This window comes from Mycosarcoma maydis, chromosome 5 (genome assembly GCF_000328475.2).
Source record: "Mycosarcoma maydis chromosome 5, whole genome shotgun sequence".
In the NCBI taxonomy this organism is placed as follows: domain Eukaryota; kingdom Fungi; phylum Basidiomycota; class Ustilaginomycetes; order Ustilaginales; genus Mycosarcoma; species Mycosarcoma maydis.
The window spans coordinates 977,109-994,840 of record NC_026482.1 but is presented as its reverse complement, the minus strand read 5'-3'; the positions used below and the strand labels follow the sequence as shown (position 1 = coordinate 994,840).

Genomic DNA, 17,732 nt, shown 5'->3' with positions numbered 1-17,732 from the left:
CACGCTAGCATTTGTATCATCTATTGCATATCATCATATCTTTCTTCATCCCATTCACGCTTGGAATGGCTGGTTGGCATTGTGGAATTTTCCGAGTCCCGACTGCCTGAAACACTATTTTTTCGGATCTGAAGCACACACATTGCGGACCGTGCGAGACCCTTGCTTTCTTGCACGTTCATTGTCATCCAACAGCATACCTCGCGGCAAATCTGAGATCGGGTCAGACACAATGGCGACAGCATGTAAGGAATCGGCTGTAGAGCTCAACACGCTCACCGTCGAGCACGTGTTGTCGGATCTTGAAGCTCTCACGCCGGGCGCTGCGCTTTTTTCGCTCGTACAGGGCTCGGCGTCATCAAGTGGGTCTGGTTGCGATCGCGGTCTATTGGAATCATTCGAAGCGGGTGTAGATCCGTCAGGTAGGAAGCAGCATGTGGAACTGTCTCACATGCTTTTGGCGAGTCACAGGACAGCGGAGCGCTTGAACAGCGAGCGCGTCTCGGCAGCAGAAGTAGCGCTCGTGCTGCCTTCAGAGCGCAGTCGTGCATCCAAATCGACGTCAGGCTCGACGAGTCCAAGCAGAGACATTGATTTGGCAAGAAAGGCAACGAGGACCGACTTGTTACACGCAAAAGTGGCGGACCTGCAAAGTCAAGTTGATGCTTGGTCCTCGGCGCTCGAACAAGCCAGCCAAGTGGTCCACGAACCTGGCTCCAACACAAGCTTAGCAGCAGCAGCGACGGCTTCGACGGCGGACGCGCAGTCAACCCGAACGAGTGGTTCGCAGGCTGCTCCGCTAGAATCACAAAGCACCGTCCAAGGCCAGATAGATCGAAGCTCAAACAACCGATCCACCTTTGTGGAATCGATATCGTCGGAATTGCGACAGGAAGGATCGACTCGCATTGCGATCGATGCGCCAGAAGCCGTCACCTCGGCAACAGAGGATTTCGAAGACGACGATCCTTGGAATGATCCCACTTAAGTTACGTCGGCACTGTAAAGTATAGGGCATCCCGTAGCGCTCCGATTGGCCGTGGCTGCCATTTGTCCGGAAGTGCAAAAGGGATCGGTCCTGGGAAGAGGAGCAAATTGTGCAATTCTACCACAGCATCGAGTTGTGCATGTGGTTGTCTGATTACGCACGACGTGGCCTACAGCCTGTTAGTTTTTCCACGCTCACGACGGGCATGGATGGTATTACACAATGAAGAGCTTTTCCCACGCGGAGAGCCAAGCGCGGCGACCCAGGAAACTGAAATTGATTTGCGCGAACCTTTCAACAAAGACGTTGCTTAAGTGCAACGATCGCGTGTGGCAACGTGGTGGCTGTATCGTTGCACTACAGTATTTGGAGTGAGCGAATATCTATCAAGCTGCCAGGGATGCAATATCTGCTTCCCTGGGAGAGAACGGGGCTGAGATAGAAGGTTGTTGTTGGCGATGCCACCTTTTCGTCGTGGCTGTCTGTATTCTGTCGGTAATTTGTATAGGATGCACATTGAGATCGCGCGTGGCTCTGTCTTTGTCATAACTTAGTTCATGCGCCTTTTGCTCATCGAAAGCGCGAGAACACAAAATGTGGATCAAGGGAACACCAAGTGCCACCAGTGAAATTAGCTAACCGAGCATGTGTGCGCCACTAGATTTTCAGAAGCCTTGCTGTCAAACCTTTACGCTTGGATCTTACACCGATCGCGAGGCTCTCGAATTCAGTTCAGGGTTTAGAGGGAACTATTTTCCTGTCGACCAGCGACGTCAACCCACCGCCCAGGGTGTTGCAATCGCTTGAGTTGACCGCTCTCCAACTCTACTACAAAGTTCACATGATGTTTAGGCGAGACTTGGCGCGAGTGAGTAAATGGGGAGGCCAACGCGCGCGCCTCGGTGGTTGCACCGTGTTTCAGAGCTTGGTTCCCACATCATGTGACCCCGAACTCCAAATGGATCGGCGGTTGCAAGGTCAAAATACTGTAAGTTTTTCGAAAGACAAGAAATCTGTCACGCGACCGCCTGTGTCCTCTTGAGTCGAATACTTTAGCCGAGCTCTGCCTGTTTGTTACTCACGACTGTACCAGCAGTATCACTCTCTTCGAACCCCAGAAGCGTCGCCTCTGTAGTCTCGAAATCTCGAATAATCAGGCTAAGTTAAGTTGAATCTTGTTTGGCTCGCTCGGCAAAACGATAGCGTCGAGATGAGGCGAATGGGTTAGGACTCGTCACAAACAGGTGTGACAAAAAGCAGGCGCTTAAGCGATGCACCTCGACCGATTCTTGATGGCTCTTTGCTCCACAAACATGCAGCACTTGTTTGGGTCGCAAGCAGGCGCCACTTTGAGAAGCAGGTTACTTTTGACCAATTCGAGCAAGACGCGAGCGGACCAAAAGCTCACAACCATCGCAGCGCCGACGAAGGTGAAGGACAACGTAATCATCTAACCTTCACAGTCTGCAGTTGAAAATTGAACAGAAACAGTTCGAGCAACAAAGGACTTGACGTCGTCGATACCAGACGAGAGAAGTTGAGCGCAACCACGGTGATTGCTCGTGAGAAGGTGGCTGTCGAAATCACAAAAACTTAGGATAATGATTGGTTTTGCCTGCCATATCTCGCTTCGCTTTCGAGCATAACGACAATGGAGCAGGTCAGCATCCCGTGTCACGGAACCCGTCAGAGTCGGTCTCGATTTGTCACGAACTGCACGAGTGTGTTGTGATGGCGGTGGCACAAAGTGAATCGGAAGCCAAGTAGCAACGCATTTTCGAGCCCTACGGTGCTGTGCGTACAGGTTCTGTTGGCTCAGCCCCGACGGTGGAAAGCTGGCAGAGGTTTCAACAGGTCGGCGATATTGCGTTTCCCCACCATAGCTCTGCAGACTACAAAGAGTCAAGGCTCATAAATCGGCACATGCAGACGGACTTTCTGCACAACGTGCACACATTCACCTCTCTGGCTGTGCCGTTCAACTCGGCTTAATTATTAATAGCTTACAAGTCTGGACCGGTCGGGATGCATCGAAAGTGCACAGCGCGCTGCACCAGTCGGAATCCGATTCAGGGTCTAAATTGCACCCCCGTTCCGAATTCATAGCGTCCCGTGCCAAATGGATCTCACCTCCTGAAAGCCCCATGACAGCACGGCCACCGAGAGGTGTCAATCCTCTACTCAATCACAATGATGAATCCAAATCTCAATCAACTACTAAATTGCACACTCGCAAATTTGTGGCTTATTACAATCATAGTCGTGAGTGTGAGTTCGACACCCCCTACCTTTTGGAATTAAACCTTGTCGGAACAACTCATGTGACTCGTGACTGTCGGAACACCTCACATACTGTAAATCCAACCTTGTCGTTGCAGACCCCGTACTCAGGCTGGTTACCAGCTCACAGCCTTTCGCCACCGCCCAGCGGCAGCTCCGTCTGTCGCTTCAGTTGAAGCCAGCAAATCCTGCCCCAACAAGTGTCTAGCCACCTGTCTGTTTCATCTGTAAGCCTTCGAGGGCTTCTCTGCCATGCCACCCACTGGCTAATTTGAGGCACAAACTCAGCTCCTGCCAGCCTTGAAACGGGAGCAGATTTTCTGCGCCGCGCAACGGCACCCAGAAAAAGTGAATCTCATTCTCATCCTTCTGACTTCCCTGCCACCTTGAATCCACTTTTTTTAAACCAGACAAAGTTCACGCTCAAGCTTCCGAGCAATCGTGTTAGAATGCGAGAATCGCGGATGAACGACTGTGTGCTGAGTGATGCGAGAAATACAAAAAAAAGGACAAAAGTGTCGACGAGAGAACAAAGTACGAGTGCAACGGGAAGACGAGAAAGAGATGCTGATGAGATCTATCTATGGCTCGAAGTGCTGAGACTGTGGTATCGTGTTATACAAGTGGTGCAGGGGTAAAAGGGTCAAAACAGAATTCTAGTTGTGTTCGGTATACCTTGCCGCCTCCGCCACATACTGCTGAGTAGCGTCAAGCGAGGCGTTGCTGCGGTACGAAGGAATGGCACCGCGAGTGCTAATCTGATGGGCGTGCACCAAGCGTCTGCTGGGGACACTGGCAAAGTGTCGCTCGCCTTCCGGAGCAGCCCAGCCAGCTACGACGGCTCGCGCGGCTTGATGTTTGACAGCGGGTTGTGCAAAGCCAGCAAGCGCGCACGCTTCCTCATCCTGCTCCCAGCGGCTTTGTAGCCATCGCGCGGCAAGGCCACGCGTCGATGTCTTGCCTTCGGTCGCGACAAGACCGCCCTCGACGATGCCACTGAATGTGCCGTTGACGTGAACACGCTTGCTCGCCGGTGTAGGCGAAAAGTCGGCTCCCGCCTTTGCGATCGAAGCCTCCTCCACGCTGTGAGCAACGAATTGAGGCGTGGGTGGCAAGCCTGTGTAGGACGCTGAGCTGCGGCGCGACTCACCGCTGGCGCTACGGCTCGAGCAATCGTCCGAGCATCCTTCGCGATCATCCATGGCCATTGCGTTGGTGGAAATGCTGACGCCCAGGCATGGCTTCTGGGTGGCATGCACATCGCTCATGCTGGTGAGGTTGGAAACTCCACGGTGTTCAAGATGACCGCTGGCAGGAGCCGCTATGGGATGACGTGACCAGTCGACGTTGGCCTGTTCACCCGACAAGTGACCCTCAGTGCAGTCGTCAGGCGCGTCGGAAGGCGAAAAGGAGCCATCGCCCTCGCAACTGCTGCTGTCCAGCTCTGGATCCGAATAGGCGTCGTACAAAGCTGCATTGGCGATGGCGTCGGCATCGTCGTCGGCATGTGATGCATAGCGGTGGCTGGCGTAGGCGACAGGCCGAGTGATCTGGTCGAGCGTCGCAACCTGCGGCAAACAGCGAGCGCGGCCGCAATTGGGCTTGCGCACGGCGTCGACATGTCGAACGACCGCAGCAGCGGGATGATAGGCTTGGGTATGAGCAGCGCGCGCCGATTCGAGAGCAGCCTGCTGCTTGCGCTGCTGCTCGCGGTAGGCGGCAGCGGCAGCGATGTTCTCGGCCTGACGAGCGGCTTGCGCCTGAGCGGCGGCGTGGCGAGCGGCTTCTTGACGGGCCTTGATCTCAGCGGTGGTGGCGGTGAGTCGATCGACGCCGCAAATCATCGTTCGGAGATCGGCAATGGAGCAGCGAGCCTCGGCGCGGAAAGTAAAGACCCGTTTGAGGATCGAGTTGACGCCGTCCGAGATGGGAAGGATCTCTTTGAGGAAGTCAGGGTTACGTAGGTATTCGCGGAAGGTATCATCAGCGGGGCAAGCCTGCTTCCACGGGTTCCGGCCGCAGATGAGGTTAACGAGGATGACGCCGAGAGACCAGACGTCGTTGGCGGCTGTGTTGTAGCTGGTGAGACGACGGGTGATGCCGCCTTGGCACTCGGGCCCCATGTAGAAAGTGCTGCCGCATCCAAAGTCGGAGCTCGACTTGTCACCAGTGGCCAAACCAAAGTCGGCGAGCACCACTTTGGCGCCTCCACGAAGGCAGAGGATGTTCTCAGGCTTGAGATCGCGGTGGTAGATGCCCATCTGATGGCAAAACTCGACGGCGTCGAGGATCTGGCCAAAGACGTCGCGGATAAGGGTATCCATCTTGAGACGGTCAGTGGTGAAGGCAACATCGATGCCGTGTTCGTCGGCGGTACGCGAAGCAGAGGTTGGCAACATATAGCGCTGGGTTTCGGTGATCATGCTGAAGAGGTCGCCGTCGGGACAGTAGTCGAGCACAACGTAGACGCAAGGGTCTTGTGGATCGTCGATGACACGGTGAAGGGTGACGACGTTGGGGTGATTGGATGCCATGGTATGAAGCATGATCTCACGACGCTGAAAGGCACGCTGGCGGGCATCGAGGCCTACCTTGTTGAGGCACTTGACTGCATAATAGCCGGAGGTGTGACCTTGTTTGGCGGCAGCTAGCGCGGCGAAAGCTTGGTGGGAAGAGGTCGAGGCGTAGGCGCCGTGGTGGTGATGGAGGTCGCGTGCGAGATAGACAACGCCGTAGGCACCTAGACCGAGCACCTGAACGAGCTCCAAGCGGCCATCGGCAATACGATGACCGAGAAGGTTCTTGTGTTGTTGGTTGGCGCTCGCCGAAGACATGATGCACGGAAGAGGTGGCGCGAGGCGAGGCGAGTTTTGCAAATGGACGGATGTTGTCCGCCTGAGTAACTGGAAATGCAACGGCGAGGGGTAGACAGCCAGCGGCGACAGAACGAACGAAGAAGCTTGATGTGCTGGTGAGAAGTAGTGGGCACTATACTTGGAGGAGTAGATGCGAGTCCAACAGTCTCATAGAGCGAAAGGATCAGTTGTGTAACGTTCGTAGGCGGCAGCTGGGTCGAAGCACACGATTAACGAGAAGCGAAAGCCACGTTTGCAGTGAGGCGTGCAAGAGCGAAGAGGCCAGAAGTCAAGAGCGTGTTGTGGTAGATGCAGAGAACCAGATCCACTAGGCGGTGTTTGCTGCAGGTCTTTGGTGGTGGTGGTGGTGGTGGTGATCAAGAACAGAACGACAAGAAGAACAGAAACCGCAACTTAGAAGCGGTGATGGAGGCGATACGAACAACGACAGCAAAGAGATACACAGGGTGGTGTGACGATGGGTTGAAAGGAACTGACGCCGACAAGAGGTAGTGGTAGGATTGAGGGTAATGAGGGCCCAACAAAGCCTGGCGATGATTGTTAGGAGCGCAATGACAGATTGCTCGTTGCACCCAACTCGGGCCAGATCTTGGGAGAGGCTGGGTGCGGAACGGGAATTCAGAGGGGAGGGGTGGATGAATTGTCAGCAGAGGAGAGCGAGAGGGAAGAGGGAAGAGGGAAGTGTAGCGAACAGGACCAGCAGGACCAGCAGGACCAGCAGGGCCAGCTACGCCGAAAGAGGCAGGAGCATCCCAAAGCGTCAGGGATGCGGCTCATCAGCCAGATCTGTCCCCAACGACCAACATGGAAAGATAATTATAAATAAAATAAATAAAAAAGTGAGAATAGAAAGACCCAGTAAAGCAGAAACGAGCCGCACCCAGTCTCGATCCTTTTGATGGCCACTGAAATCACCAGCCAGGCATAAGGGGCGAAGAAGGGAGAGAGTCGAATTTCGCCAGCAAATGAGCGGTTGATGCGCTCGAGCTTCGCATCAGTCAGACATGAATAATTCACAATTTCCATGCATCGGGAAAGGGACAGCGGAGGGCCAGTTTTTGTACCTTTGAACTCAGTGGGTAAATACGTCTCGAAAAGCGAAACGAGGAAGGAATGAATGACGGCAGTCCAGGTGCCTGTCGATTTGCTTGGTAGATCAAAGGCCCACGACACTTGCAAAAACGAGCCTCTTGATAGTTTTTAATTTTATCTTATTTTAAAACATTCTTATGAATTTTGAAAAATTTTTAATTTGAAACCAAATCCGGCAACAGCCGCCTGACAATCACACGGGCAAATAGCTCTGCATATCGAGACCAGCCGCAAGCGGTTAAGTTGTTCGACACGTTGCTCCATATTCACTGTTTTTTGCACGCTCCAGTCGTGAGTCACAGAAGTGAGTAGATGACCAGTCTTGAGTCAGGCCAAGACAGATGCCGCTTGGCAGACCGAATGGTCACGTTTCCGTCGCATTTTGAGTGGACGTGCGTGTTGCAACAGGAGCATAGTATCCACCGTAACTTTGGCAGTGCAGGTACATGTTGTAGTATCATGCCTCTTGGCGTATTGGTCCGAATCTTGAACGCATATTGATGCGCCCTTGCATTTGTGATTCCTCGTGGAGATATCAGTATGCGCCAACTGTGGCGTGGGACAGACTTCAACAAGACCACTACCTACTAGAACAATGCCATTTTTCCAGAACAATCGACATCAACTTTAATGTTACCAAAATGATGGATGGGTGCATGGAAAATCAGCGGCAGCAGCGTCTGGTCCGCATTGTCCCTACTCATCGGTTTCAACAGCACATGCGTTGGTTGTTGGGCGCTATAGTTTATGTACCGCCATGAAAGCAACTCGTCACGCAGCATCCACGGTCACGGTTTCTCGATCCTTCGGTGTTAAGGTGCTGTAGCAAGTACGCTCGAGTTTCTGTCTTGATTTCTCACGTGCTTTTGGTTTTCCGCTTCCTGCATCGCCGGTAGTGCCTGTCACTAGATAGCAACAACACTCAGCAGGACGACAAAATGCAGATCATTGCGAATACATTTTCATTGTTGGCGGAGACACTCGGGAACCACTAGACACAAGCAGCAGCCAAGCCACAATACAATTCGTGGGAAACCCAAGCCATCCAGCCACAATCGTGCAGTCTGAATGTACAAAGTCGGTTTCGTTTCGCTCTTCCTCCAAGAACAGCTGAGTACAGGTACGCCAACCATGTCGGTCTTGGCGATCGGCGTTGCTGGTTCTTCCATTACCAACATTGAACAGCTCCTTCTGCGCCGAATCCTTGCTTGTCGATGTCTTCATCGAAATTGCTATCGTTTCTCCTCCTCGACGTCGTCCGGGCCGCCGTCGTCACCATCGTCGTCGTCGCTCATGTTGCAGCTCACATTCCTCCGCTGTTTCTTTACATTCTTTGACCTACGTAAATCTTTTCAAAGCTGATGATTTCCACTTTCCCTGGCTGCACCATGGCAAGAAGCAAACTCATTCTGCCTGTCAGTCAACCCCATGATCCTTTCCTTCGGTTTGGATGCCGGCGATGGTCATCATCGCTCCTCACCCCTCAATCTTGGAGTGCCAGCGATTTAGTCAACCAGCCCCACCAGTCGTGAGCAGATGTAGCGCTTGGCCTCCCAGCTTGGAACACGCTACCTTGGGCTCGGCTAGCTCATGTCACATCAAAGCTGTGAGATCACGGATTGGTCACTGGTCACTGAGCGTGGCAAGAATCTTGCATGCAGTTGCAGCGCATTTAGCTGCTCGAAACGTAACTTTCGACCTGGCTTCCCCGGGATTCTCTAGGCATGTTTTGGGACCTAGTAAAAAGTCCGCTGCTGGCTCACAAAGTTAGTCTCAAACCACTGTTAATTTGGTCTGTAACGCCAAGCGCGACCAAGGCCACGCATTGGGACGAAAAGCACCAGAGATCCATGCGTGACTATCCCCAAGCTTTGGTCAGGAGCGTGGTACGGACTCTGTGACATCCATAACCCTTGAACATCGTACAACCTTTCCTTTGGTGACTGCTTCCCAAGACTCGCATCATAACACCGATCGTGGCGTGTGGATGCTTCTATCTTGGCCGATCCTCGCTTAAATTGTCATGACCAATTGCCGTCCAAGTGATGTTCCGGTGCGTCACCCAGGCTACGCCAGCAGCAAAACTATCTTCGTATCACGGAACATCGTCACACGAGCGCTGATACCAGTCAACATACCAAAGATCGAGTCAATTTGGTGTATGCTTCAAGTTGGTACGTGCTGTAGTCCATGGGTTTTATCGCGTCGATTCGTACGTGAACGTTTAAGCGAGGTACACTTTTTTCTTCGATGGAGACGTCCAAGCCACCACGGCTTTCCTGATCTGCAACGAAGATCGGACACGGCCTTTTGCCAGCCCAATGTGTGCACCAACGTCACAGAACAGCGACCCGGCTCGAGGTGCACGATGGCCTCTTTGTGTGGACAAGACACAAGACCGCCATCCCCACCCGGACTCTACATCGCTGGCAACGTTCGCACGCACACCTTCCAAGCATGTCACTGCGCGTCTTGTTGACCTGGTAGATCAGCATAGAAGGCTGAAAGCACTTTGGCCTCGAGTTTGCCTTGAGTGCAGCCAGCAAGATAGTGTGAAAGGCATTGGCCTCCAAGTCTGAGCAGCTCGACACCCATCCCTCTGTTCGCGGTCGGCGCTGCAGGTCCGAACAGCATTCCAACTCAGCTCTATGCGAGACGACCATGCGATAGCTTGCCCTCGCTAGCGGATGGCACAAACACATAGTTTGTACCTTTCCGATCGGTAGCGAAGCAGCACTGAAGGCGGGCTTATGGGGTCCGAAGCGAGGGGGCCTATTGTTCTGTGTTAAAGGGGCAACCCATCACGGTGCTTTGGAGTGCGCCAAATCAACCAGGGCACTTGGCCAGCGGTGCATGACGCGTAAACGAGGATCGCGGCCAACGCAACTCCGATCGTGAGCATCTCCGATGCTTCTCGATGGTTCTGGAAAAGTCAGATCATTCAAGCAAGTCGGCTTTTCTTTTGTGTAGCACAGTGAGGTTTCGATTTACCATGTTATTATTAGCACTAGTCTCGCTTTGCCTCAGCGACGCTGTCACTCTGCTGGTCTAACGAATCGTGGCGAGCAAACTTCATGCTCCTGCTCCTGTTTCTGCTTCTGCTTCTAATTCTGCCTCTGCTCCTGCTGTACTGTGAGACAAGGTGCTCGTAACGCAGGGCGACTCCTTGCAGCGATCTTGGTCTCCTGAACCACGAAAAGTGGATGCTGTTTGTAATTCGTTCGACTCTGCATCGACATTGCCTCGGTGAAGCGTCACTTGATCGATGGTCGGGAACGCCACGGCGTAGAAGGCACCATCTGATGGATGTAGGCTGGCGGCAACGGTATGCATCCACAACGCCACTATCGGCTGTACGATGCTTCCGCTGCCGTCTGAACCAGGAATTTGGTATGGTGCCGGCGTGCAAAATGTTGCTGGTCAAGTTTCACAGAATCATAGAGCGTCTGCTGTCGCACGAATATCTGCATACAGGGACTAGGCAAATTGAGAATCCGAACAACACTGCACATGACCGATCGTAATGAATGTCGATCCGACGGCTCCCTGTAACATTCCCACATGTCACAACGAGAGTAAGCTTGTGAGAGATCGATAGTCGAAGCTTCCGCGCTTCTCTCAATCCCAGGGACGGGACACGAACAGATTCTCGAAAGAATGGTCAATCTCGCGTGTAGCGAGAATGCCTGAGTCGGATTCACTTTCATGCTCAGCCCATCATGGGGCCACAGACGACTTCGCCCAGACTGATAATGTTTCGATGGTGGCGTCAGAACCACAATCTTGGTTTCCAAGCCGAGCTACCTCGGCCATCTCTCGCGGCAGGATTGGGCGCTGATGGTAATTGCAAGTCCGCATACCCCTTGCATGTCTCTTCGCCTTGTTAGAAACCATTTTTTTCGATTTTCAAATAACAATATTCTAGCAACAACATCTCCCCCCCGTCCCGCGGCTGCGGTTATAAACAGCATACCGTGATGATATGCGACATGCGACATAGCGGGATTCGTGATTGTATCAGATGTTATGTCTGTAATATAAACAATTGAAAGCATCGAACACTAACCGTGAACACGGAACACGGAACACAGGGTATCTCTTTTAATCGAGATTTCCCTGCACGATCTGCTATTCTGCCGATAAGATCAAGAATCAATCATTCGCAGAAACCTGCTCACAAAACCACGACTCACAACTGCTGGGCAAGGAAGGGCACTTGCAGCTAGGGGTTCCCTGCTGATTGTGGTCAATCATCTGAGCGTTATTTTTTTCAAAGAGCTGGCGCGTACGGGGCAAGTCCGCCATCCCCCGTACCTGAAGAGGCCCATGCGCGCCCACTAGCTGCATCATCGATGACCTTGTATTGGAACGGCCTGTCTGAGGCCAGTGTAGCTGGTCTGCTGGCAATCTTTCGAGAAGAAAATAGTCGGAGGGCCTGCCGAGCTCGAAGCGATAGCCTGCATGCACGGCTTCTCCGGCAAGTAGGGGAGTCTGTCGTACTCCACCCAGATGCTTGCTTGAGAGCATGATACCGACAAAGAGTGAGTCAGCGACAGCACGATGACTTACCCAGATCAACGGCTCGTATGCACACGATAGATTGGTGGATTCGCATTGCGAAGAGAACTTTGCAGCCCTCGCGCTCATCACACCGTTGCAGATGTACGTCGACTCGCCGCTGCAAGGGGAGCGAACCGGCAGATCCGAAGCTGTTTCCACCAAATCACGAATTCACATAAGCCTCAATACAGTATGTGATGTGGTGTGAAAAGTAAAACTTTGCGTATGAGGAGTTTCTAACCCAAACCCTACCAGCTTGCTACCAATCGCCGCTTTCCTGGCTCAGCAAATAATCTGAGGTGCACCTGACTGATTCGCTATACCTGACGTTTTCTCGCCTAGTCTCGGATATCCGACCCGACGACTGCATGCACTTAGGAATGCGCAGATTGCGAGGTATCTCTTACATTGAGCGTTGGCGAGCTTACGGCGAGCACTATATCAGATTCTCTTCACAAGCGACCTGCCTCGCTTCAAAAAGCCGGCGACATCAAACGCGTAAACCTTAAAGAAAGCGTCGTTTTCTCCTTGCATGAAGTCCCAACGATTAGTAATTTGAGGTTGAAGCGTCCAGACACGGGACCTTCGGATACGGGGGCGGATACATGCGACGCGCTCTGCTCCTTGCAGCGCTTGCATTGGATCCCGGTTAAACGCGATATAATATGATGTACTAGACTTCCCGATGACAGTTCTCGACATGTCGGAGATTGATAAAAGACTCGCGTTCGAGTCCCTGATCCGAGCAACAGCTTCAACGTCACTCTAGGACACACAACGCTGTCAACTCCGGTGAAGTCGGCGAGCGCTCGCAGTTCCTTGCAGATTTCGGGCATCCGGTCCAGAAATGAGTGTGAGGGTCAAAGAGGGCAACAAGCGGGCAAGGCACTGTGTTGAACCTTGCGACAGAGACACCTTTTGACTCCGCTCGCCTCAACTAGCCGAAAGCCTTTCTGCAGGCCTTGCTTGATGACATGCGTGAGGAGATGGACGGGACTTCTTTGAGGTCCATATGAAATTATTACTCAAGTTGTAGCCATTGCTTCCCCTCTTGACGAACCCGCTTGAAGAATTCTTGAAGGTCGTCCAAACACAGTGAGGTCGCTTTTGGGTCAGGAAGCATCTCGAAGGGTGGAATCACGAATGCTTTCAAGCAATTGTTCTTCTCTAAATGCCCTCCAAATAGACTCACGCGGACCTATTCAGAGATGTAAAATTGCCAAGGATGGGGTTGTCGATTTTCATCGGACGCCCACACTGACACTCGTGACTCTTGTTTTACGAAGTTGTTCTTGTCTCCCTGTCAAAACATGCAGTCAGTCCAAGTCTTGATGAGTGTTCGCATTCCTTCATCGCATTTCAGTTTCTCGGTGTTCGGGTGGATCGAGTCCAGTTCGGCCCAGCGTCGCTTTCCGTAACTCGCATCGTCGTAAGCTGCAGAAGTTTGGGTCCATCGCCTCTTTCAGACAGGCAGCATAGATTGAAAGTGCTGAGAAATGCAGTAAGGATTGCAGGGACGGCCTCGAAGGCTGCGAAAACATCCTGATTCCGAGGTCCGTTTCGGTGTAGGCACGAAGCAGAACACGGATGCGTGAAATTGAAGCACACAGCGAGCGTGAAGCCGTCCGACCCATGTTTGATCGCTTCAGAGTTTGTCCTGGAAGAAAAGATCGCATCGCTTCGCCACCCAAAACTTCTCACCATGTCGCCACACGTGTTGCCTCTCCTTGTCATGAACGACTTGATTTGTTCGCCACGATCCCGCCGTCGCGGCAAGTCACGAATGTATACTGTATTTACAGTTCTGTGCGTTTTAAGCCCTCGCTTCTTCACCACTGATGGCCGATTTGGGTTTCACGCCTGTTGTGATTCAACAAGGAAACTTTACTAGTATATGTACTGGACTGCGCAGCACTTGCTTCTTCCAGGAGAACGGCCGTCGATATGGATATTCGTGATTCTCTACTAACCGTGAGTCGTGAGTCACGAAAAAGCAAATCACGAATGAAAGGGTCGTGCCTTTTGTTTGATTGCGACGAAAAGAGAAAGCCCGCCCTAACATAGTTTGGAGAAAAAACAAACCATGAACCGTCGTGCGTGGGCAAGTCACGAGTTGGTTCGTGTTTGTTCTCGTTCTTGCTGGCTTGTGCATTCACGATTTAATGCTCCACCTCTGACACAGAGCCAAAGCTCGCGCCTCGTGTTTGCTGAACCCCTCTCGCGCTCTCTCTCTCATCGACCCACGCCGCGTGTGCTCACGATTTCTCAATTCACACCGTTGGATCACTCTACCGTCGTTCACCACTCTGTAGTCTCCCTTCTCTTTTTACCGATTCCACAATCGGCTTCTTTCGTCAACCGTCGTGTACTCTTCACAGCGATGGACGACTCGGCCAAGGTCCTCTCCGAGGCCCTCAATGTGGTCAAGGTGCAATTGGTGCAGATGAAGAGATGCCTCGATGCGGATCAGGTCATGGATGCGCTCAAAAGTGCGTCCACCATGCTGTCCGAGCTTCGAACATCCTCGCTGTCACCCAAAAACTATTACGAACTATGTAAGCATCTCGTACTGCTGACACCTTCAAAACGGCGGCACAGGCAGAATGCTGACATTCGCCTGTTTCTCTCACTTTTTTCATGCAGATATGGCCGTCTTTGATGCATTGCGACATCTATCCATCTACCTCTATGATGCTCACACAACGGGCAAGCACCATCTTGCCGATCTGTACGAGCTCGTGCAATACTGCGGAAACATTGTGCCACGTCTCTATCTCATGATCACTGTCGGAAGCGTATACATGTCGATACCCGACGCTCCTATCAAGGAGATCATGAAGGATGTGATGGAGATGAGTCGTGGCGTCCAGCATCCCACCCGAGGTCTTTTCCTCCGTCACTATCTCAGCGGCGCTACCCGCGACTACCTGCCGGTCGGTCAAGATATGGGTCCCGGCGGTAATCTCCAGGACAGCATTGGCTTTGTGCTCACCAATTTTATCGAGATGAACAAACTTTGGGTCCGACTCCAGCACCAGGGTCACTCGAGAGATCGCGAGAAGCGAGAAATGGAGCGCAAGGAGCTGCGCATCCTCGTCGGTACCAACCTCGTTCGTCTGAGTCAGCTCGAAGGCGTCGACCTTGAAATGTATCAGCGCACAATTCTACCCTCCATCCTCGAACAGGTCGTCAACTGCAAGGACGTTATTGCGCAAGAATATCTTATGGAGGTTGTCATTCAGGTCTTTCCCGACGACTTCCATCTCCGAACCCTCAGTCCATTCCTTTCTGCTTGCGCAGCTTTGCACCCCAAGGTCAACATCAAGCAGATCGTGATTGCACTGATCGATCGTCTTGCCGCTTACGCCGCGCGCGAAGCAGAAAACGACAGTCCAGAAGAGATCAAGAGGCAAGAGGAGGAAGCAAGCCGTCGCCTGGCCGAAAAAACGCGACAGATGAGGATGACCGGCCAGAGCGCTGGCCCCGGCTCTGTTTGGGACGAGGTCACCGCTCAGGGCGATCCAAAGGCCAAAGCCGCAGACATTGCAGAACCCGCATCGCCGAGCGCTGCGGACCTCAATACAATGCCGCCGCCCCCGGTTGAGCCCAGCGGATTCGGCATGGCTTCAGCCGACAGAGAGTCTGCGGCTGCACCCAATGTCGCAACGCACAGCTCTGAAGAGCCTGTCTTCCGCAGCGTACCAGACGGCCTCGATGAAGACGCCTGGGGCTCGGCTGGTGGCAGTGGACCAGGTGGCACCTCTACCGCCGTTTCTGCCACGTGGATATCGCAGACCGACGAACGCACGCAGGCGAGCAACGCACAGCGAACCACAGACACTAGCATCACATCGACCGAGGTTGATGAAACTAAGGACGAACAGAACGCTCGTGCCCAAGAGTTTCCCTCCGCCGGTTTCGGAGCAAGCAGCAACGCGAATGGAGCTCACACCAACGGAGACGCCGAACAGACGTCTGTGTCCGCACCAGCGCAAACGCCTCACCCTGCGGCGGTGTTCGAAAAGCCGGTCGGCAAGTTCAGGGGCATTCCGGAGGATGTTCGTCTCTTCGAGGTGTTCTGGGAGCAGATTGTTCAGCTCATCCGTGCGCGACCCGACCTCTCCATCCAAGACATTACAGCGCTGCTTGTCTCGCTCGCCAACCTTTCGCTTAGCTGCTACCCGGACAAGCTCGAGTACGTAGACCAGGTGCTCGCTTTCGCACGCGAAAAGGTGGTCGAATTCGAACAGAGCCCCGATCTGCACAGTCCAGCGACCACCACCAACCTCAACTCTTTGCTCCTCTCACCCATCAACTCTTACCTCACTGTTCTGACACTGCTGGCCCTGCCATCGTATCTGTCCCTTCTGTCGGTGCAGCCGTATACAACACGCAAATCGATCGCACAGGCCGTCGTCATGTCGGTGCTGCGCAACGAGACTGTCATGTCGACGCCCGAAGACGTCAGCGGTGTGCTCGATCTTTGCAGTCCCATTATCCGCGATCACAAGGACGCGATCATGGGTGGATTGCCTCATGGCGGTATTCACATGGGAGCAGGGTCCGGTGGTCAGGGCGGCTACAGCGGTGCCTACGGTCACTATGGTGGCGGCGACCCGAGAATGGCACAGGGCATGTATGGCGCCGGAGCTCGCAGCATGGGCCGTCACCATATGATGCAATACGACATGGAGGAGATGGCCGAAGAGCAAGGATGGATTGCTCGTATGATCCATCTGTTCCGTGCTGATGAGCTCGAGACGCAATTCAGCTTGCTGCAAACCGCACGCAAACACTTTGTGGACGGCGGCGAACGCATCAAGTTTACACTACCACCTCTGATCACCTCTGCCATCAAGCTCGGACGACGCTACAAGTTGCGCGAGCGGCAAGAGCCAAATTGGGAAACCAAAATGCTGACTCTGTACAAATTTATCCATCAGGTTATCTCGATCTTGTACAACAAGGTCGAATCATCGGACATCTGTCTCCGGCTCTTCTTGCTCGCAGCGCAGTCTGCCGACGAGAGCGGCTTCGAAGAGCTCGCCTACGAGTTCTACGTACAGGCGTTCACCATCTACGAGGAGTCGATTTCGGAATCGCGCGCGCAGCTCCATGCCATCGGACTGATCATCAGCACGCTGCAGACGGCTCGTGTATTTGGCACCGACAACTACGACACTCTCATCACCAAGGCGGCGCTGCATGGAGCTAAGCTATTGAAAAAGCCGCACCAAGCAGCTGCGGTCATGATGGCGAGTCACCTTTGGTGGCAGACCGAGGTTCCAGGTCACCCTGCTGGGCTCGCTACCAGCTCATCCTCTGCTACAGGCAACACTGCTGCTAATAGTAGCGCTGCCGCAAGCGGCAGCGTCGCCTCTGGAGGCAGCAGCGCCAAAGAGAGCAAGCCTATCCTGCTCAAGGACGGCAAACGTGTGCTCGAATGTCTGCAAAAGTCGCTGCGTATCGCAAATAGCTGCATCGACGAGCGAAGCACCGTGGAAATTTTCTGCTCGGCGCTCGACCAGTACCTCTACTACTTTGAGCAGCAGGTGGAGGCGGTGGCGCCAAAATACATCAATTCGCTTGTTGAGCTCATCTCGAACGGACTTGATTCGCTCATGACGGCAGAGGCAGATGGAGCTCACGGAGGTGGAGGTGCAGGAGGAGCGCCAGTGACTTCGCATCCAGCCATCGTAGGAGGTGGCTTTTTGGAGCTTCCTACAACACCGGACAGCTGCCTTCGCCACTTCCGCTCACAGCTCCAGTACATTAAGACACGGAAGGAGGCAGCAGCGCTGACGCTTGCGAATGCCAACCCGCAAGCTAGTGTGGATGCGGGTTCCGGCCCCGCTTCCTCAGGACCTGATTGGGGTGCTGTGCAGATCGGACCTAGCCTCACAAAGTTCGGCCTCAAGTAGCGTTCTTCATTCTTC

The 17,732-nt window shown here is 53.3% G+C and overlaps 5 protein-coding genes across 5 annotated transcripts; 2 read left to right on the top strand and 3 right to left on the bottom strand.

Annotated features, from left to right (window-relative positions):
• Positions 1–232: 232 nt before the first annotated feature.
• UMAG_12188 (uncharacterized protein) lies at positions 233–988 on the top strand (the record flags this gene model as incomplete). Its single annotated transcript, XM_011390615.1, has 1 exon — positions 233–988. The coding sequence occupies one exon, from the start codon at positions 233–235 to the stop codon at positions 986–988; it is 756 nt and encodes a 251-aa protein (XP_011388917.1).
• Positions 989–3,924: 2,936 nt separating this feature from the next.
• On the bottom strand, positions 3,925–6,102 carry UMAG_02371 (uncharacterized protein; the record flags this gene model as incomplete). The annotated part of the gene is made up of 1 exon (XM_011390371.1): positions 3,925–6,102. One exon carries the CDS (start codon positions 6,100–6,102, stop codon positions 3,925–3,927), a length of 2,178 nt encoding a protein of 725 aa, XP_011388673.1.
• Positions 6,103–9,572: 3,470 nt separating this feature from the next.
• UMAG_12187 (uncharacterized protein) lies at positions 9,573–9,938 on the bottom strand (the record flags this gene model as incomplete). The annotated part of the gene is made up of 1 exon (XM_011390614.1): positions 9,573–9,938. One exon carries the CDS (start codon positions 9,936–9,938, stop codon positions 9,573–9,575), a length of 366 nt encoding a protein of 121 aa, XP_011388916.1.
• Positions 9,939–10,308: 370 nt separating this feature from the next.
• Positions 10,309–11,130, bottom strand: UMAG_02370 (uncharacterized protein; the record flags this gene model as incomplete). The annotated part of the gene is made up of 2 exons (XM_011390370.1): positions 10,309–10,652; positions 11,097–11,130. The coding sequence occupies 2 exons, from the start codon at positions 11,128–11,130 to the stop codon at positions 10,309–10,311; spliced, it is 378 nt and encodes a 125-aa protein (XP_011388672.1).
• A 3,046-nt stretch (positions 11,131–14,176) lies between these two features.
• Positions 14,177–17,717, top strand: UMAG_10136 (retromer subunit VPS35; the record flags this gene model as incomplete). The annotated part of the gene is made up of 2 exons (XM_011390518.1): positions 14,177–14,351; positions 14,440–17,717. The coding sequence occupies 2 exons, from the start codon at positions 14,177–14,179 to the stop codon at positions 17,715–17,717; spliced, it is 3,453 nt and encodes a 1,150-aa protein (XP_011388820.1).
• Between the last annotated feature and the right edge of the window lie 15 nt (positions 17,718–17,732).